Source organism: Epinephelus moara, chromosome 14 (genome assembly GCF_006386435.1).
Source record: "Epinephelus moara isolate mb chromosome 14, YSFRI_EMoa_1.0, whole genome shotgun sequence".
NCBI lineage: Eukaryota > Metazoa > Chordata > Actinopteri > Perciformes > Serranidae > Epinephelus > Epinephelus moara.
The window spans coordinates 30,096,627-30,118,226 of NC_065519.1; the positions used below are offsets into that span (position 1 = coordinate 30,096,627).

Sequence of the window (21,600 nt, forward strand, 5' to 3'; positions counted from 1 at the left end):
TAGAGTGGATGACGTCACATGCCGACGTCGGGTTAGCGGACGGGGGAATATACGCAGCCACTACAATAGCATGTGAGAATTCACGGGGTAAATAGTAAGGACGGAGGCCCACAGCTAACAGTTCAATATCCGGGCTGCAGATGCGGCCTTTGACTGTGATGTGACCAGGATTGCACCACCTGTTGTTCACGTAAACAGCAAGCCCACCTCCTTTACGCTTACCGCTCTTAGTGCAGTCCCTGTCAGCCCGGACAGTGTGGAAACCCCCGGTGGAAACATTGTGGTCAGGAACATCCGTGTGTAGCCATGACTCCGAGAAAATCATCAGACTACACTCCCGGTTTTCCTGATGACTCCGGGTTAGCGCTGTAAGCTCGTCCATCTTATTCCCCAGTGATCTCACGTTGCCCATGATGATAGAAAATAATGGAATAATGGAACATATCTGAACCCGTCCTCTGCTGCCATTAATGCAACATCACTTACAGACAAGCACAACATCTTAATGATAAGCTCTTTGTTTATTTCCTGTAAACCCAGTTGTGATGTCATCACTGCTGTAAGATCATGCACAGGCACGCGTGCACTACGAGCAAGACTCTGCAGTGACTTGCTATCAAGACCAAAAGTAACTTTGTACTTTCTGATGGTAGCAACCAGCATGGTTACATCAGTGGCAACAGAGAGCCCAGCAACTGGTGCAGCTGTAATGAGTGCAGATGCAGAGGCAAGGTATTTTATTTCTGCCTGTAAAGCCTCTTTCTTCTTGCTGATGATACCATGACTGATATTACGCATGGCCAACAGCAGAGTGTTCCTCTTGTGTGCAGGAAGTTCTCTCTCGAGGGTCTCCTCTAACAGATGGAAGACTTGATAAGACTTGACACCTTGTTTTTGAAAACCTGTGTCACAAACAGAGCAGAGAAGTTTATTTCGGATGATGACAATGGAATGAGAAAACATCCTGAGCCTCGTGTCAGGATACACCAGCAGCTCTCTCCAGGCCAGACACAAAGGTTGTTTTAGATCTTAGAAGATGAGTAGTCAAGCTAACAGACTCTCACTGGGGGGCTCTGCCAGTGTTCATATGAATCATTTATGACCTGATAACATTGTTAGCTCATCCTCTCAACATGGGCTGCTCATGTGAAAAGGTACTTTTGGCTCGTCTCCTTAAAATGAAGCAGTGTCTACCTGTTACCCTTGTTGCATATACCTTTAAATTTTAGGCATTTGTTCTCCTCTAACCTCAGACTTACCTTGAATGCAGTTGTCCCTGATTTGTTTAAGAGTCCTTTCTGCGTTGTGAAGTCCCTCTGGCTGTCTTCCTCATCACGTAAGTTATGGTCAATCTTTGAACGAACAAAGTAGAACTTTTTCTGCATCCTCTGAATCTCCTGAACTAGCTTCACATCATTTTCTCTGAAGCGATCAGCTGAGATGATGATGAAGAAGTCAAACATTTCAAATTCAACACTCTGCAGGTATTCGCTAGCTGAAAAGTTGGGAGTGCCAATACCAGGAAGATCCCATAGTGTGACATTGGGATAGTTGGGATGGGGGTATGGTGTAGCCTCTAAGGTGGTTTCTACACAACCAGTAGGGGCGGCTCCCTCATCCCTGTTGTCTATGCCTCTGAAGGCATTAACAAAGGTGGATTTACCAGAGCCAGACTCTCCTGTGATGCCAATATTTAGTGGAATATTATCCTGCTGATCCAAATAATCGTGGATCTTTGCAGCTGCTGAGACAGGTCCATTGGTTAGCAGCTCCTCTTTAAAGTCTGCTATTGATGCATAATCAAATGGATTATCCATTGTGCTCCCTGAAAAATAAAGAAAACAGAAAATCACTCTGGTATTTCAATTTGCAGAATATAAAAGCTTACCCTCATCTAATGATATATATAAATCATATATAATGCAAAGATAGGAGATTACATTTAAGCACATCTGTTGCCAAGTTTAAAAACTGTGTAGTCTACACTGCAGGGTACATATTGGTCTGCAGTCAGTGATCTTTAATGGGCAGCAAAAACATCAAATAAGGCAAATATGAATTCAGAAACACATGCACTGTGTCTTTGTCCCCTGAGATGGCTACTGTAACCTTATTATCTTATACTACTTACACATTACATAGGACAATGCGAAGTATGTTGCACAGAACAAAGCTGCAGTGATAAGTGAAGTCATAAACTGTGTTGGGCTTGTTACTCTAAAAATGTACATTACTCATTACCCTTTTCAAAAGTAATATTACTTTACTGATTACTCCCTGCCAACAGTAAGGGTCAGGGTAATTGTAGCCAAGGCTAGATAGTTTGAAAATGTTTTTTTTTCTACTTGGGGGCTTCAGTTACCTGTGACCGGTATTTTTCCCCCCACATAACAAGCCACAAGCATTATTAGTCCTTTCGTAGCCTGCAACTCAGCCTGTGCAGGGCTACAGCTGACCTCCGCGGCCGAGAAGGGCGCACCCTTGGTGGGGTGTATTTCCTGGAGCTTTGCGTTGTTGCGCTGTCAGTCGCACTAAGTATTTCACTCGGCAGGTTTGAGGACGTGGTTTTCGCAGTGAACTTTAGTACCACTACCTACAGCAGTAGTGTTCCCGTCTTCTTTCCTCCCGACATAGTCATGGGAGTATACAGCTGTTTCTTTCTTCCAAGCTTGCTGCTTTGTGACGCGTACGCTTAGCGCAACATTTACAGAAATGAGTCCACTGCTGTGATTGTTGTATTTCAAGTCAGTGGTGATGTGATTACAAAAGTAAAATTGTAACGAGCTATTTGGTTTGAGGCTAACTGTAATGTTATAACTGGAACTTGATTTGTAATCACACTACTCGTTACTGGAAATAATTATGTCATTACTGCCCAACACTGATCATTAATATGGAGTTAATATTAAACTAATAAACCTTTAACAATCATAAACATACATTGTAACACACAAAACAGTGCAATGTGTAGCTGTAAATATATCTCTTACCGTATGAGGCACTTGGATACAACAAGAAGGGTTAACTTCTTTCTCTGCACAGCTGTACAGTGTCAGAGTTGTACAAAGTTCAGCTCCTTGCAGTCAGTGAAGTGACCAATGAAAACGTCTGCTGTGAGTCACATGACCAGTCAGTGTCTGTCCTGTTTCCTCGGCCCCATTATCAGTGAAAGCAGCTGGTTTACAAGAATTGCAGAGAGGAGGGTGCGTTTGTATCACAGAGCTACACCTTCTGAGTTATGCACTGGCACTTATTCAGACAAACACTCTTTGCTCTTTATCGGTTTATAGTTTATCAAGAGCTGTTTTCAACCAGATGACATTAGTTACCCAGAATATGGATATGTGGCTTGTAATGAAAATGTGGTTTTGATGAAATCTTTACATATGTTCTGACTTTTTTCTGTCCCTGACCCACTGGGCCAGCAGACTCTCTGACGTCCAGCACCTCATGATTAACAAATGAAGCACTGTACTACCAGTACTGTTGTCTATGCCTCTGAAGACATTATCAAAGGTGGATTTACCAGATCCAGACTGTGATGCCAATATTTAGTGGACTACTACTCTGCTGATCCAAATACTCTGGAACTTTGCAGCTCACATCACTCATCAATTTGTTCTTTCATTTCTGTAAAAAGAAAAAAGTGCAAGAAAAAAAAGATGTAAAATAACTGTACTGTTTTTATTTAAGGTATAGCAGACCACATCAGCCTATTGTTAAACTGATCAACGCAAGATCTGCACAATCTGACACAAACCATGTCTCGATGTTGCCGTGCATTTTAACCACCAGAGTTTCTTCCAACTACAGTTCCAACAAAAGTTGCTGTCTCTTCAATTACATGTTGATGAGATTTAAATCAGGTTTATTTATGAAGAGTTTTGCAAAGTAGTACAGTTAATTTTTCAGCAAGATGCAAACACAGTCAGTACGGTCTAGATTAGAAAACTATGATTTGTATGAGCTGTCTGCAGCAGTATTACATCACATTCAGAAGAATAATTCAGAAGCTCATTTGCGTTGTACAATAACAGTTTTAAATGTGCCACATTTCCATTCAGCTCATGATATCACACTGAGGTGTTCAGACCCAGGGCCTTTGTAAACACCTTCTGTGCATCCTCAGCGAGCATGTTGAGGAAAGTATTAAGAGCTTTGTAGGTAAAGATAAAAGAGAGGGATGCTGCTGCTGGGATTCCAAATAATGGAACAAATCTGAACCCTTCCTCTGCTGCCATTAATGCAGCATCACTTACAGACAAGCACAACATCTTAATGATAAGCTCTTTGTTTATTTCGTGTAAACCCAGTTGTGATGTCCAGTGACGGACTGGCCATCTGGCATTTGGGCAAATGCCAGAACGGCCGCATCGTCCTGCGGCCGCCAGCCGCCAGGCAAAAAAAATAAAAAATAAAAAATAAATCTTCTCTTGGCGGCCGAAAACATTTTTATCGGCCACAATATATATATAAGTAGTAGCCTAAATATAATTTTAAATAAATATGAGTGAAATGGGGCTACCGGTAATATAAAGTGTTTTTGGTCATCAAGCATTTTCTCGCGATCATTGAGTGATGACATTTGACATCTGACAAGTGGCAAATGAATGATGGGTAATGCACTCAACGTCAAAATCACAACAAGAAAAGAAAATGGATTGAGGCATGAAAAGACGGGTGGAGAGGGGTGGAGCGGAGAAAAAAAGGAAAGCTATGCTCGCAGAGATTGAAAGGTCTGCGAAAATATCAGATTTATTTACAAAAAAGTGTTTACCCGGCGGCGACAGACAGTGGCAGACTGGGACCAAAAAGACACCCTGGCATTTTTGACAGAGGCCCCATGGCGGCGCATCGGCCAGCCAGGGGTGAAAATTTTTCATATTATTTTGCATTTTTACGTCATTTTAGATCATCAGTTCCTTATTTGTGAAAGAACAGGCATGGTGTCTCATATCCCCCTCCCACATATTACTAGGTACTATGATTGATGATTTTACACATACTAACATAAAAAACACTACCATTGGCGGAACGTTTCAGAGCGCCACAGAGACACAGAGTGTTCCACAACTACCATAGAAACTCACACACTCACTCACTGTCTTGATGCACAATAGAAGAGGAGATATACAGACACAGTCATTATGAATGATAAAACTGATTTGTGGCTTGCATGGGAGCATGTGGAAAGCTAACAATATGATGAGAATGCAGAAATTCAGAACACACACCATGCAATCAACTCACTACAATCGCACTGGTACAGTAGACAACAATGCACAGCACACAAGATAATAAGGCAGCAGCAGAACCCCCATAAATTCAGGCACGTTCAAAGGCCAGACTAATAACCTCAGTTAATAATACTAGCTCTATGTCTACCAAAACACGAAAATCTGAAATCAAACACCACACAACTTCATCCTAAAGGCTTAGCCTACTTCCACCATTAACCATAGGTGCCCCCTCTTGGACAGAATACAGCACAACCAAATTATAACATTATAATTTGTATTATCAGACTGTGTCTGTATATCTCCTCTTCTATTGTGCATCAAGGCAGTGAGTGAGTATGTGAGTTTCTATGGTAGTTGTGGAACACTCTGTGTCTCTGTGGCGCTCTGAAACGTTCCGCCAATGGTAGTGTTTTTTATGTTAGTATGTGTAAAATCATCAATCATAGTACCTAGTAATATGTGGGAGGGGGGATATGAGACACCATGCCTGTTCTTTCACAAATAAGGAACTGATGATCTAAAATTATGTAAAAATGCTTATTTTTTTGTAAAATAGTATTTAATTTTTTCACCCCTGGCTGGCCGATGCTCCGCCATGGGGCCTCTGTGTCAAAAATGCCAGGGCCTCTTTTTGGTCCCAGTCCGTCACTGGTTCATATGAATCATTTATGACCTGATAACATTGTTAGCTCTTCCTCTCAACATGGGCTGCTCATGTGAAAAGTTATTTTTGGCTCGCGCCTTTAAAATGAAGCAGTGTCTACCTGTTACCCTTGTTGCATATACCTTTAAATTTTAAGCATTTGTTCTCCTCTAACCTCAGACTTACCTTGAATGCAGTTGTCCCTGATTTGTTTAAGAGTCCTTTCTGCGTTGAAGTCCCTCTGACTGTCTTCTTCATCACGTAAGTTATGGTCAATCTTTGAACGTATAAAGTAGAACTTTTTCTTCATCCTCTGAATCTCCTTAGCGAGCTTCACATCATTTTCTTTGAAGCGATCAGCTGAGACGATGATGAAGAAGTCAAACTTTTCAAATTCAACATGCTCCAGGTATTCGCTAGCTGGAAAGTTGGGAGTGCCAATACCAGGAAGATCCCACAGTGTGACATTGGGATAGTTGGGATGGGGGTATGGTGTAGCCTCTAATGTGGTTTCTATACAACCGGTAGGGGCGGCTCACTCATCCCTGTTGTCTATGCCTCTGAAGGCATTAACAAAGGTGGATTTACCAGAGCCAGACTCTCCTGTAATGCCAATATTTAGTGGAATATTATCCTGCTGATCCAAATACTCCTGGATCTTTGCAGCTGCTGAGGCAGGTCCATTGGTTAGCAGCTCCTCTTTAATTTCTTCTATTGGTTCGTAATCAAATGAATTATCCATAGTGCTCCCTGAAAAATAAAGAAAACAGAAAATCACTGCAGAAGTTTGATTTGCAGAATATAAAAGCTTACCCTCATCTAATCCTGCATTAAAATACAATAAGTCTGATCATAATATATAATGCAAAGATAGGCGATTACATTTAATTACAACAATTTTCTAAATTTAAGAGCTGCGTGTCATCCACACTGCAGAATAAATTTGGCCAGCAGTCAGCCTGCTGTCTCATAAGGCCGTCGCTGCCGCCAGGCCATAGAGCTAGCCTTGCTCCAATCATCACTATCACACAGCTCAAAATATCATGTCAGGGCTGCTTTCAACAACACATAATCGTTGTTAGCCTCCATGGGCAAACCACTATACATGTCCCTTGCCAAAACGCCATTGTACTGTGCCTGGTCGAGAGGGAATGCTGGAGCCAGCTGAATCAGTGTCTAATCCTTGTAATGTTATGGTGGCCCGGGTAGTCTGTAAGGCTCAACAGGGTACCCTGCTGGTATGCATCAACAATGTAACTGAGGATGCTCTTCTGTTGAATGGAGGAGGAAATCAAGGAGTAATAAACAATAATCTTTATTAGGACAAATTCATTTAGCCAACAGCCTTGCACACAGGTACAGTATGCGGAGACAGTCTGAGCCCTATGCTCCCCCTAAGTGCCACTCACACCGGCCAAAACAAGTATACAGGGGCTCATGCCAATATAGATCATCACAGATGAATTACACCCTTTTAGGGCAGTGCAACCAAACACTGCACTGCAGTTGACTCCAGAATCACAACCCTCTCAGGGCACAACACACCACATTGCACCACAAGGAAAATCACTGCACCACAAACACACCTGTGCTATCAGGGCAGCAGCCCCAGAGGATTTATTTAGGTACCTTTAACTGCTTTCCAACATCCCGGCACTCTGGCTCTTAGCTGATGTTTAAAATCAATAACATTTAACAATAAATGACACCAGACACATACAAAACAAGCAGCTGCGAATGAATACGTCAGTGAATAAATACCACTTAACTTCACCTGAGTTTGAGACCCTCCTCCAGGTCTGAGCTTTGGTGCTGATCCGGCTTCAGTCACAGTCTGGGCTGGAGACCACCGCTGGTCCAGTGCAGAGAGGTCTCTCCATAGACGGCAGGAGAGCCTTGTTACAGGCTGGAGAACGGACAAACTCACTCATGCCTCACACAGGACTCTCTCCCTGACCCCACTAACTATCCTGACCGGTCTGCAAATAGCACTCGCTCCCTGGTTTTGAGTGCACCATACAGCTGGCTCGGCTGGGCTTCTGCCCCCGTCACGGTCACCGAACACTTGGCTATCCAGAGACCGGTGCACCCGGTCACTCTCCTTCTGTCAATACATCTGTGTCTGAGACACTCCCTCCCACAGTGCATCGCTTGCTCTCCTCATCTCACGTGCAGCCACTCACCCTGCTCTCTCTTCCGCCTCCCTCCCTGACACACAGCATCACTCACTAAGTCAAGGGAATATATCCAACCCTTTCATCTTCCAGACTTGCTGCTTTGTGATGTGCACAAGCAGCTCCATGATTACAAAAGTGAATCCACTGCTATGATTGTTGTATTTCAAGTCAGTGGTGATGTGATTACATAAAATTGTAACGAGCTATTTGGTTTGAGGCTAACTGTAATGTTGTAACTGGAACTTTATTTGTAATCACACTACTCGTTACAGGAAATAGTAATGTCATTACTGCCCAACACTGATCATTAATATGGAGTTGATATTAAACCGATGAACCTTTATCAATCATAAACATGCATTGTAACACACAATACAGTGCAATGTGTAGCTGTAAATATATCTCTTACCGTATGAGGCACTTGGATCGTTGTTACTCAGCAAAAAGGTTTAACTCCTTTTTCTGCACAGTTGTACAATTAGAGGTGTACAGTGATCAGCTCCTTACACATCAGAGAAGTGACCAATGAAAAAGTCTGCTGTGAGCCACATGACCAGTCAGTGTCTGTCCTCTGTTCTCATCCCCATCATCAGTGAAAGCAGCTGGTTTACAAGAATTGCAGAGAGGAGGGTGTGTTTATTAGAGAGCCTCACATGCTGACTCATAACCCACTGGGCCAGCAGGCTCTCTGACGTCCAGCACCTCATGATTAACAAATGAAGCACTGTACTACCAGTACTGTTGTCTATGCCTCTGAAGGCATTAACAAAGGTGGATTTACCAGATCCAGACTGTGATGCCAATATTTAATGGACTATTATTCTGCTGATCCAAATCAGTCTGGATCTTTGCAGCTGCTGAGGCAGGTCCATTAGTTAGCGGTGCTTCTGTAATTTATTCTTTGGGTTCATAATCAAATGGTTTACCCATAGCACTCCCTGAAAAATAGATAAAACAGAAAATTATCAGATTATGTAAGCTTACCCTCATCTAATCATGCATTAAAATACAGTAAGTCAGTAAGAGTACGAGATTGCACTTGAGTACATGAATCTTTAAAAATTAAGAACTTATACTTACACTATCAGCTAGATTGTGGCCAGCAGTCAGTGATCTTTACTGGGCAGCAAAAAATAAAAATTAAAAATTTAAACATGCAAAAATGAAGTCAGAAACATATTCAGTGTGTCTTTGTTCATTTAATTAAAAGGAAAGTAAAATGAAAGCAAATCATTTCAGTCACCCTCCATATGCAATCTGCTGCCCTCAGTCAATTGTTTTAAGTGGTTAATTGTTGATGTTCACCTTGTTGTGTTGTTTTTACCTGTGTGTCTTTCTGTATCTGTAACATTGGGATAGTTTGGATGGTGAATGGTTTCTACACAACCAGAAAGGGCAGCTCTCTTCCTGAGGCATTAACAAAGATGGTTTTACCAGAGCCAGACTCTCCTGTGATGACAAACTGTGGAGTATTATTGTGCTGATCCAAATACTCTGGAACTATGCAGCTCACATCACTCATCAATTTGTTCTTTCATTTCTCTAAAAGCAGACCACATCAGCCTACTTGTTAAACTGATCAACGCAAGATCTGCACAATCTGACACAAACCATGTCTGGATGTTGCCGAGCATTTTAACCACTGGAGGTCCTTCCAACTACAACAAAAGGTGACGTCTCTTCAATTGCATGTTGATGAGATTTAAATCAGGTTTATTTATGAAGTTTTGCAAAGTAGTACAGTTAATTTTTCAGCAAGATGCAAACACAGTCAGTACGGTCCAGTCCATTGTGGACAGAGGAATGAATTACATTCAGGAGAACAGATATGTTTATAGTGTAACATTTTTTTTTAAATATACATTTTCACTGAGGCTGCCATTAAAAATGTCATAACAATATAATGACAGCAATTGTTCACTCGATGGTTGTGAAGGAGCAGAATATCTTGTGTTCTGTCTCTTCTGGTATGTGACATGAAGAATTCATATAGAGCAAACACTGGGTTTCATGTTATGACAAAATCAATTACTTCAGCTCATTTTAATGAACATTGTATTTAATCATTCAAACATTTATTTCACTTAGAAAAAAATATAGTATTTTGATAGAAACCATCACATTTTATGATTTGCTCAAAGTGTTTGATGTAATGTGCCGCTAGATTAGAAAATATGATTTGTATACAGTAAATTCACTACAGTAGTATTACATTTTCCAGGAATAATTCAGAAGCTCATTTGCGTTGTACAATAACAGTTTTAAATGTACCACATTTTCATTCAGCTCATGATATCACACTGAGGTGTTCAGACCCAGGGCCTTTGTAAACACCTTCTGTGCATCCTCAGCAAGCATGTCCAGGGACGTATTGAGAACTCTGTAGGTAAAGATAAAAGAGAGGGTCATTGCTGCAGGGATTCCAAATTCTGGAATAAATCTGAACCCTTCCTCTGCTTGCCTTAATGCAGCATCACTCGCAGACAGTGTCTTAATAATAAGATCTTTGGTAATTTCATTTGCAGCCAGTTGTGATGTCATCACCGCTGTAAGATCATCCACAGGCACACCTGCACTACGAGCAAGACTCTGCAGTGACTCGCTATCAAGACCAAAAGTAACTTTGTACTTTCTGATGTAAGCAACCAGCATGGTTACATCAGCATCTGAAAAGAGAACAGGCACTGGTACAGATGCTGTGAGAGCAGATAGAGAGGCAAGGTACTTTATTTTTGCCTTTAAATTCTCTTTCTTCTTGCTGATGATCCCTCGATTGACATTGGGCATGGCCAACACCAGCGTATTCTTCTTGTGTGCAGGGATGTCTCTCTCTCTAGGGTCTCCTCTAACAGACGTAAATCATACAGGTGGAGATCACAGCTGGACACCAGGAAGACTTGTGGAGATTTGACACCTTGTTTTTCAAGACCTGTGTCACAAAGAAAAAAGATTCAAATGATGAAATTAAAATAAAATGAGAAAAAAAAAAAACTCTTGAGCCTCTTCATGTCAGGATACACTTCCCAGTGGCCCTCTCAAACACAAAAACAGGTAGTTTTTTTTAAGACTTGACAAGATGAGCAGTCAAGCCAACACACCCTCATAAGGGGGCTCTGCCAGTGTTAATATGACTCCGTTTATGACCTGTTAACATTGCAAGCTCTTCCTCTCAACTTGGGCAGCCAATGTGTTTAGTTCTTTTTGGCTCTTTTACCCTGCAATGACCACTCACCCCCCACCCCCCCAAATGACCATTTGTATAGCAGTTACTCACCTGTGTTACCTTGAATTCATGAAGAGAACTTTGTTTTTCTCAAATGCCTCCACAGTCAACAAATGAATCGGAAAAACAGAAAATTCTGTACTTGAACTCACAGGCGTCTTCATTTAACAAAACTATATCAAAACATGTTTACAAACTGTCACACAACTCATGCATTAACATCCAATTCTTATGTCTCCAGTCATGTACTTCCCAAACAGACAGCTCTTTCCAAAGGGGCAACTGAAAATGAAACTTACCTATAATCTCTTTAAAGCCAGACTCCATTAACAAAAACAGTAATATTACCTTGCTGATCACAGACACTGCTCATCTACTGCTGCCTCAATCAGTTCATTTGCTTGTAATATTGTGTGATTTTGGTCAGTCTGGAAAAAAAACAACTTTAATGAACCAAAGTCACACAATAACACAAACTATGATAGAGGCAGTGGTAGACCAGCAGCTCCTGTGTTCAGCCAGGCAAAACTACTGTTTGTGTCAATGGAGTCTGGCTTTGAAGAGAGCATAGATAAATTTCCGTTTCCTCTTAAACTTCCTGTCACAAAGGGCTGCCTGTTTGAGAGGTAGAGCACACAACTGGATAAATTACACTTGGATTACACTGAACAAGGTGTGTGAGTTTGTGAACACACGTTTTGATATAGTCTTGCTGTTGTTAAACACGGCCCCCTACGACTTGAATTCATTGAACATTTTTTCCATTTCTTTGATTCTTTCCTCACCATGGAGGCATGTGAGAAACAGAGTTTTCTTCAAAAGTTCAGCGTAACATGGGGTGAATAACTGATATACAAATGATTACGGGGGTAAAGCATTACTTTAAAATAAATCAGTCTACTTTGTGACCCTTGTTGCTTATGCCTTTAGGTTTTAGGCATTTGTGATTTCACCCTCTAACCTGAGGGGGCTTACCTTGAATGCAGTTGTCCCTGATTTGTTTAAGAGTCCTTTCTGCATTGAACTCTGACCTCAGGCGTCTTTCCTCATCACGTAAGTTATTGTCAATCTTTGAACAAACAAAGTAGAACTTTTTCCCCATCCTCTTAATCTCCTGAGTGGGCTTCACATCATTTTCTCTGAAGCGATCAGCTGAGATGATGATGAAGAAGTCAAACTTTTCAAATTTAACATGATTCAGGTAGTTGTCAGATGGAAACTTCGGAGTGCCAATACCAGGAAGATCCCACAATGTGACATTGGGATATTTGGGATGGGGGTATGGTGTAGCCTCTGAGGTGGTTTCTACACAACCAGTAGGGGCGGCTCTCTCATCCCTGTTGTCTATGCCTCTGAAGGCATTAACAAAGGTGGATTTACCAGAGCCAGACTCTCCTGTGATGCCAATATTTAGTGGAATATTATCCTGCTGATCCAAATACTCCTGGATTTTTGCAGCTGCTGAGGTAGGTCCATGGGTTTACAGCTCCTTTTTAATTTCTTCTATTGGTTCATAATCAAATGAATTATCCATAGTGCTCCCTGAAAAATAAAGGAAACATAAAATCACTGCATTTTGATTTAGGGACTTGCATTATTTAAAATGCACCTTCATCTAAACATGCATAAAAACACAGCAAGTACAATTACAATATAATTACTTACAATATGCATATGTTTAGGGATTGCATTTAAATAAGTGTACTTTTTTCCTTCTAAAATTAAGAGCTTGTGTAGTCTACACTGAAAACTAACTACTAATACACTAAATGCAGGACAGTGCAAAGCATGTTCCATCGGACAAAGCTGCAGTCATTAGCACAGCAAAGTCACAAACATTAACTAAAATTAAACAGATGCAACTTTAACAGTCATAAAAAAAATAAAAAATACAATACAGTGCATGGTGTAGCTGTGAATCTATCCCTTACCATGTGAGGTACATTGAACGTTGTTACTCAGCAAGAAATTGAACTTCTCCTCTGCACAGTGGTTCAGGCTCAGAGTTGTACAGAGTCCATCCAATAAGAAAGTCAATACAGTGGCCAATGCAAACATCCTGCTGTGAGCGACAGAGACTAACCAGTGTCTGCCACCTCTCCTCATGCACATTATCTATAAAACCAGCTGGTTTATGAGAAACGGGGAGAGGAGAAGTTTATTTATATAGAGCTGCATCATTCTGCATATGCCCTGGTACTCTACAAACAGTATTTGCCTTTCATAGGTTTATCAATCACATGACACGGTTATGATGTAGATCAGAGGAGAAGTACTGTAGTGTGGACCATTTTGAAGGATGTACGTAATGTACAATGAAGGCAAACTGTTACAGTCGCCTTTCCAAATTGCCCCAGTTAGTCTGAGTGACAACAGACAAGAAGTGTCAACTTGATACACTCTGTTTTCACGAGAACAATTAAATGTATTTCTGAAGGACAGGTGAATTTTCACACATCTTATGAGAGAGAGTTTTTGCAGCATTTCAGTAGTATTTTATTTTGACTTTTTTTTTTTTTTTTACATTTTATGGCATGCGTTTATTTCTTTATTCTTACTCTAGGTCCTCGGTACCAAACATGTAAGCATGGAGGTCATCCTCAGCAGGAACGTTGTCCTCATTGCTGACTTCAATCTTCTGCTTAACAGGGAAGCATCTGGGCATCAGCTTTCTTCCACTCTAAGAGAAAAAAAGGACTACATTTTAGCCCCCTGGTTTAGTAACTTCATTTCAAAGATGTAATATTAATAGTGTTTGTTCAAATTAAAACTACATTACCCACAAATAAGGATTTGTTCCTGTGTGAGAGCAGCACCCTATGTCTTTGCATTGAGCTGACTCACTATTTTCTTGGCGTCACCCACGGATCTCTGGATGCACCTCTGCTCTCTTTCTTTCCGTTTCTCCATCTCATGTCTCCGCTTTTCTTCATGCAGCCTGGAACATGATGTAATAAACAGGAAGAGAAGCAGTTTTCAGGTCACATTGGAGACAGAGAAGCCAGTCTGAAGAATACTACTCTGCCGATAATGTGCAAATTTGTCTTAAGCATTACCACGCTACATTATCAGTAGACTCATACATGATATACACATATATTCAGTCACTTTTTCCAACATTTATTTACAAAAATACTCTATTGAGAAAACTTGAAACGTGAATTCTGTGGTGCAAAAAAGAAGAATTATGTACCTGCAATCAGTGGATGAAATGTACCCTCTACATGCTAATATGCCATGTACTCTAAGCTATATAATACATACTGTGATGAACAATACACTTATCTAAACATAAATGTCTACTGTAAGGCCGCTCATTGACAAAAACCTGTTCCTCCTCTCACGGTCCCTGATCTGCCTCAGTGTCTTCAAGTCTCCTTTAGGCATGCTCTCCATTTGCTCGAGCAGTGAAGTCATCCTGTACTCGACACTGGACAGCTTCTCTAAGGTGCTGAGACTGATCAATGGCTTACCCACGCAGCAGCGATACACTTCTGTCACCTTCACTCTAAGAGCATCCAACATAGCATCCTGAAAGCATGGAGAGGAGACGGGATTGATAAAAGGGAAAGGGGGAAAGTGAGAAGGAGAGGAGACAGAATAAAACATCTGGTCCAAATTAGCATGCTACGTGCAGTTTACATAAGTACTTCTCTGCTGGAAAGAAGGTCTGGGTTGTGTATGTAGTAGAAAGATGCAAATACTTGAAATTGGATCTACATGACAAGAGAAAACAGAGGAAAAGGCCTGTGGCATTTGCTTCTGCTTAAGAGGTAGAAAACCTACAACTACTAGGACACACTGCGCCACACTAGGCCAATAAATGCTCCAGCTGATGGGTGACGTAATGCGAGCTTGACCATTTTGACACAGGAAATAATATGGCAGTCGGCTGGTAACAAACAGTCTCAAATTACAGTTAAACAGTAGGTTGAAATATGTTTCTGAAAACATTTTAGGTGAGAAATAGGCAACCCAATAACAGAATCTTAGTTGCTTAGTTTTACTGTTTGATCTCAGTTTTTCCAGCCTCCATTTGTCACAGTACAGGAACCAGTATGGCAGCCCCCTTCCTGTTCACAAATTCTCATGTTACAGCCAAACAGTGCACTAAAATAGGTTTCTTATGACATTTTAGGTAAGAAATATGCACTACAGTGACAAAATCTTTAAAGAAGTATTTCACTGCTGGAGAGATGGTCTTCTCATATTGCTATAGCTGCCTATGTAGTAGAAAGACTTAAGTATTTTTGAAATTGGTGCTACATGACCAGAAAAAAAAGAGAAAATGGGCGTTGGCATTCACTTTTGCTCAAGAGGTAAAAAACCTACAACTACCAGAATGTTGGCCTGGCCATTTTGAGACCACTGCCACACGCATGAAACTAGCATTGATAATTGTATGTAGGGGAGATATTGATTATTGCCATGTTAAACCAGTTGATACTGTGTGATACTGGCCATGAAATATACTAACTGCCCCACATGAGAGATGCTGCCTGGCTGGCAGTGAGTCGGGAAACAGGCATGGACAACAGTAAATGTACCAGTAACATTATTTTTCACTGTATTTCTTGGCAAGCCAGCTAACATTACTTATCAAGCTAGCTTTCTGTGTGCAGCACACCCGTCACAGCCCACATTTGGCGTGAATATCGGCTCGGCAGGTAATAATCTCTCGCCTGCATTTGATCATGTGTGACTATACCCCAAAAAAGAAAACAAGAGGCGGCCAGCTGGCCATATTGGTCTTGTCCCCCAGTACCTATCTGGCCTCCTCCAACCCTATACCCCGTCCAGTACTGAGAGTCCCACCCTCTGGACCTCTCCTGGCAGCGATCTGCAAGCCCCATCTCTAGATATTTACAAAAAACTGTGGAAACTTGTTCTTACTTCCTTTGCTATTGTTATTTCTGTTCTTGTTTTGTTTTTTTTAATTTTCATTTTGCTTGTTTATTTATTTCTGTTTTCTTACTCTGTTACGAGGCCTTGGGTACCTTGAAAAGCACTATATAAATCCAAATTATTATTAACAATCTTAAACTACAGCTAAACAGTAAGCTAAATCATGTTCCTGAACACATTTTAGGCGAGCAATGGGCAACGCATAAACAGAACTTGGGTTCATATTGGATCACCGCTGCTTACTTCTACTGTTTGATCTCAGCCTCTGTTTTTGCAATGCAGTGAACAGTATGGTGCCCACTTCCTGTTCACAAATTTTTGCATTACAGCCAAACAGTGCACTTAAATCTGTGAAGACGTTTTAGGCAAAAAAAAAAACAAAAAAATACAGAAACAGAATCTTGGTTAATATTTGATCAGCTCTGCCCGGGTTTACAATTTCATCAGTTTTGCCTGACTTTGAAAGACATAGAGAGAGTGGCGGCTCTCTGTCTCAATCTGTTTCATACTCTTCATGTTTTTGGTGGCGGGCATATGAAAATGTGAAAGCACAATGACGCAAAATCTGTCATCCAGCAGATCTGAGCTGGGCAATGAGCAGGCGAATCTGTGCGCTGGTAAGATTGAGAGAAGTTTATCACATTTACATTTACTACCCACATTGTTATGATACAAAGCCGTTTAAAAATCGGACAAGTATCCCTTTAATGATGCCACTTCAGATAACTTCTGGGTGTCGTAACCCCCGTTTTAAGTTGTCGAGCACAGCTTTTTGATTTGAAGTAAAGTGTTGGGAAAAAAATGTAGCTAAATGTACAGTACAGTCTGCTGCCTTACCTGGTCCTCTGTTTTTAGTAAGTCGTGGAACTGAAGCATCATTTTGAGGTTGGCGGCTCTCTTCTTCTCCTTGCCGATTCTATCCTCAGTGTCATTTATCTGTAATGTTAGCTTCTCGTCATCTACTTTCCTTTAGACACAGAGGAATTAGTGTTGGATGAGCTGAATGCCACAACTTGTTCACAGTATTTTCTATTTATTTTATGTCTTTCATGTGTAATGGTTGGTTGTGTGGCTGCTTTTTATTTAATTTTTTGTATGTTACAACCATCCTTGACATTACAATTGCTATTATCACTTTAATGTACTTATTAATACTGTTTTGTTTGTGGTTTTTTTTTTTTTTTGTTTATGCTGTATCCCCTCATACTCCACATTCTTCAGTAATGTAGTGGCTTTTGTCTTGATCAAAATCAGCCTTCTGAATGCATATAATGATACTAAGTTTTGCGTGAGTGTTTACGCCTTTGATTCATCTCCCTTCTCCATGCACCTTGGAAGTAGGTCAAGTTGCTCCAGAAACCCTTTCCCAGCTTCTTGGATAAATATGATACGTACGTTTTCTTCGAGGCGGCCTCCATCATCTGCTCGAGCTCCTCCAACATCTTATTTTTTGTGGTACAGTTTGAAGTCAGGGACAGGATCTGGTCTTTCACCTCCATCATTGCATCCAGTAGCTGCTGGGGATCTCTTAAGTATTGCTCCAGCTTCTCCTGCAGGAGGGGGGTAGTGACATCACACTGTGAGCGCTGCAAGTAAACTCATGATAAAAAAGAGGCTGTTAAGGAATACTGACCTCATAGTCCGAGCTGTCGCTATCCAGTTTAGAATTTGTGACACTGAAATGCCAAAGACAGAGTTTGAGCTCAAGAGAGATTAAGATGTAATGATTTGTGTGGGTAGATGGTGTCTGTATAGCTTTATGAAACAGCAGCAACAAGCATTATAATGCATCAGAGTACATTAATTTACAAAACAAATACTAGATGTGCAGCGTAACACTCATCGCCATGGATGTAAATGAGTGTTGGTGTGTCCTTACAGTGTGTCGTTGTGGGCTGAGGACAGCGTGGGCTCTGTGGTGGAGGGTGGCGCTTTACCTGGGCTGGACTCCAAACCTGTGTGCATGTTACCATTCACATCACATTGCCAGCACTATTCATACTTACAAGTCAGGATATGAGAGTCTCTCAGAGCTCCTACACATTTTCCATTTAAAAATTCTATGCTTTTCCAGACTGAGTGCAACTATCTAGATGATTAGAATGCGAATACATGGTTTTTAAATCCAACTATTAAGACTTACATTCTAACTAAAAAAAAGTTAAATAATTTAATTTTCATGGTGTCTGTGCAGCCTTGTTTATTCACTTTGACCTTGGAAACAGCAATGAACACAGCCATAAAGGTATGGTTTCTATGCACAGTCTGTTTACTTTTCTGATGACCACATCACTGCACAACTTAATGTTCAGACAAACTTAAGGCCCTGCGTCCACATAATAATTCTTTCCCAGCTGAAAAGCGCTGATCAGGAAACGCCTGGCTGGGAGTGCTCAAGGGCGCTCTGGAGGGTCTGTTTTTTTTTAGTTTTTTTTTAGCTGAGACAGTTTGGTTGCATGTGGTTGCTATGATACAGAATATCCACAGTAGTAAACACATTGACACAAGGCACAGTAATCACTCTCAATGAAGGGAAGGCTGAAGATAAACATTTTCCAGCTCTCGGCGCTCAGGAGAACAACACCAAACTGACCGCACTCAGAGCAAAATAGAAGCTCAGTGCCTTGACACGCTGCTGGTGTTTGTATCATGGCATAAATAATCAGCACTCCCACTGCAAATAATTAAAAAACTGCTGACCTTAGGAATAAAACGGTTTGGTGGACACAGACCCTAAGATAAGTTGATTTGTGATGCTGTGTACTGTGTATATTCAGTATATTATATTATAAAGAAATTAGCTCTCTAGCGCCCCCATTTTGTTTGATTGGGTCAATAATGGAGGGGTCCCCTCAGATTATGTGTGGTCATATGCCTACAAAGTTGNTATGCCCATTCAAAGTTTGCAATTTCAGTTGGCTGCTATAGCGCCCCCCTTTGGCCAATTGATGTAATATTGCTTCATTCACATCCTCCCATGACCCTCTACCACTGTGCCAAATTTCACATGGATTGACCAAGTCAGTGAGGAGACAAACATGGAACAGACACACACACACAGACAGAGTTTTCGTCATTATATAGTAAGATAAGATAAACTTTATCGTCCCAAACGGGAAATCTCTTTTAAGCACACAGTGCGACATAGCTGCGTAGCAGATACAACCATCATGTACAATCAAGACACACAGAAGACAACCATGTAGTACAGTAAGATCGTACAATCAAGACGACTAGGCGAAATAAATACATCAACTTTATCGTAACAGGTAAGGCTAAAAGAAAAACACCGGTTGCACTAGCACAGGCGATATTAATAATAATTAAAAGTGTAATAAAAACTGTAGTATAGATAGTGCAAATAAAATACGGTAGTGCAAATAAAACTAAAGTGCAAGTAGAAATGTACCAAAGTGTGCAACAGCTCAATAGTCACAATAGCAGCCTTGCTCTGCCAGGGAGACACCGCAGGGCTAGCAGATGAAGAGAGTGGCATAACCACAAGAACATTACAAGAATATCTTTTGTGAGCTTGCTCTGGCCTGCACTCTCTCACACCATGAGAAACACTTTGCGTGTATGATCAATTTCATTTTTAGAAATTCTGAATATTAGAGTTCTGAGAACAGAAAAGGTGCAATAGTCTGGAAACCCAAATATTTTTCCATACTCTCTTTTCTTTTTTCCATACATATCCCGACCTGGAAACTACAAAAATCAACCTCCATACTTTTCTGTACTGCGCAGGATCTCTGGCGTCTGCTGCATCAATCCTGACCAGTCTTTTTTTGTAATCTGTGTCTTGTGAGTCCCTCAGTGATAATGAAGTCCAAAATAAACTGATGGAGTGCTCTTTTACATATTACCAAATCTCATACACAAAGAGCAGTGTTAATTAATTTTGCAATAGTCATCTCATACACACTGGAAAGGCTGAGAAAGATTTGATTTAAAGCTCCAGCCTGTAGGATTTAGGGGGATATTTTGGCAGAAACTGAATAAGAATTGGGTTTTCATAACCTTAGAATTAGCTGTTTATATCAACATAGGGTCTCATCATAGTCCCATCTACAGAGATCACCATGTTGCACCGCCATGGTTCTACAGTAGCCAAGAATGCACAAATCAAACACTGGCTTCAGACAGTGCCATTCACATTTTCATGTCAGCCATTCAAGTCAGAAGCCCATCTGCAACGAGCAGCATCACAAAACCACTGCTTTGTAATGGGAAACTGCTTTATTCAGTGTTTTTATCAGCTTAATTCACTGGTTTTGTTTGTTTTGAAGCAACCTCTGTGTATAATTCCTGTTGAAAACCTTATTCTGGGTTTTTATCAGTTTTAATCACCTGGCCTGTTTGTTCTGAAGAGCACGAGACCTCTGCAGTTAATTCAGCTCCCAGTAAAAACCTCCCGAACAACAAACACTGAAGGAATTTTTACAGGGAAAAGCTTCACCTGGTTGCAATCTGCAGTCCTCACCACTAGGTGGCACCATATCCCCCTAAATCTTACACATTGGATTTAAAGACCAACACTGAGTGATTAACATACCTCACTGTGGCAGTTATAATCCATTAAACATTGATCCACTGGGTTCTAACACTTACCCTGCCTAACTGCTGACTCCTGAGGCTCCCTGTCTGGCTCAATCTGAGTGTCTCTGTCAGACAGGACTTCAGCTTTTGAATTCTCTGCCTCCTGGGCCTCATGCCACTCCAGAGTCAACATCTTTAACAGAATGTTCTTGGATTGCTTATATTCATCCAGGGTATCCTCAAGCTGGGCAGCTTCACTGTGAAGAAGAAAAGGTTTTTGATCCATTTTTGCAGATTAATACTTCTAAAATTGCTTATAGATCTTTTCCTTACACTTAGTGGTTAATCACTTCATACATACACAACATGTAGAAATTTGAACATACTATATTTATGTTAAACTTACAATATATCACAATGCTACCTTTTTACGCTCTCTACTTCATCAGTTAACTTCTCAATTGCAGAATTCAACTCCAGTTTGGACTTGCTCATTTTTTCAAAACTGACAACAGAGATAAAATTAGAATTATTACAAAACTGGAAAGATAAATCAGTCTGAAGTTACAATGACAAGAGTCCACTATTGCTTACGGTATTCTGGCATCCGCAGATTTCTTCTTCTGTCTCTCGAGCTGCTCTTCCATCTCAAGTTTCTGTTCAAGCTTCTTCACATGTTGCTCCTTTGCTTCAATAGCCTTGTCCATCCTCATAATCTCTGACCTTTTCTTCATCAAGGATTTCTATGGATGGAAGGATGAGGGTAAAAGGAGTACTGGAGATAATTAAAGAGAGAGAGGTCAGACATAAATTGGCAGTAGATATTTGTTCAACATACTCATGTTCAAGCAATCCCATGTTTTTATCTTAAAG

The 21,600-nt window shown here is 40.8% G+C and overlaps 3 protein-coding genes across 3 annotated transcripts; all 3 read right to left on the minus strand.

Annotated features, from left to right (window-relative positions):
• Positions 1–722: 722 nt before the first annotated feature.
• Positions 723–8,495, minus strand: LOC126401280 (T-cell-specific guanine nucleotide triphosphate-binding protein 2-like). Its single transcript, XM_050062445.1, has 3 exons — positions 8,470–8,495; positions 1,260–1,825; positions 723–902 (listed from the first exon to the last, which is right to left on the minus strand). The coding sequence occupies exons 2-3, from the start codon at positions 1,815–1,817 to the stop codon at positions 855–857; spliced, it is 606 nt and encodes a 201-aa protein (XP_049918402.1). The 5' UTR covers positions 1,818–1,825; positions 8,470–8,495; the 3' UTR covers positions 723–854.
• LOC126401281 (T-cell-specific guanine nucleotide triphosphate-binding protein 2-like) lies at positions 937–6,661 on the minus strand. The gene is given in 2 exon segments (XM_050062447.1): positions 937–1,103; positions 5,914–6,661. A coding segment is annotated over 1 exon segment (597 nt). The 5' UTR covers positions 6,626–6,661; the 3' UTR covers positions 937–1,103; positions 5,914–6,028.
• A 2,368-nt stretch (positions 8,496–10,863) lies between the features above and the next one.
• On the minus strand, positions 10,864–21,499 carry LOC126401267 (coiled-coil domain-containing protein 38-like). The gene is made up of 13 exons (XM_050062431.1): positions 21,322–21,499; positions 21,152–21,232; positions 20,800–20,984; positions 18,068–18,143; positions 17,822–17,864; positions 17,584–17,738; positions 17,026–17,155; positions 14,612–14,814; positions 14,128–14,221; positions 13,842–13,963; positions 13,215–13,410; positions 12,259–12,825; positions 10,864–10,989 (listed from the first exon to the last, which is right to left on the minus strand). Exons 1-11 carry the CDS (start codon positions 21,459–21,461, stop codon positions 13,395–13,397), a joined length of 1,245 nt encoding a protein of 414 aa, XP_049918388.1. The 5' UTR covers positions 21,462–21,499; the 3' UTR covers positions 10,864–10,989; positions 12,259–12,825; positions 13,215–13,394.
• Between the last annotated feature and the right edge of the window lie 101 nt (positions 21,500–21,600).

What these genes read in the sequence shown, in the direction of transcription:
- LOC126401280 (XM_050062445.1), bottom strand. Translation starts at nt 1,817, where the DNA reads ATGGATAATCCATTTGATTATGCATCAATAGCAGACTTTAAAGAGGAG. An exon ending in CAGGGACAACTGCATTCAAG is followed by an intron (nt 903 to 1,259) that starts GTAAGTCTGAGG and finishes TTTGTGACACAG; the next exon opens with GTTTTCAAAAACAAGGTGTC.
- LOC126401267 (XM_050062431.1), bottom strand. Translation starts at nt 21,461, where the DNA reads ATGAAGAAAAGGTCAGAGATTATGAGGATGGACAAGGCTATTGAAGCA. An exon ending in GGAGTCAGCAGTTAGGCAGG is followed by an intron (nt 18,144 to 20,799) that starts GTAAGTGTTAGA and finishes ACATGCACACAG; the next exon opens with GTTTGGAGTCCAGCCCAGGT. An exon ending in TACTAAAAACAGAGGACCAG is followed by an intron (nt 14,815 to 17,025) that starts GTAAGGCAGCAG and finishes CCATGCTTTCAG; the next exon opens with GATGCTATGTTGGATGCTCT.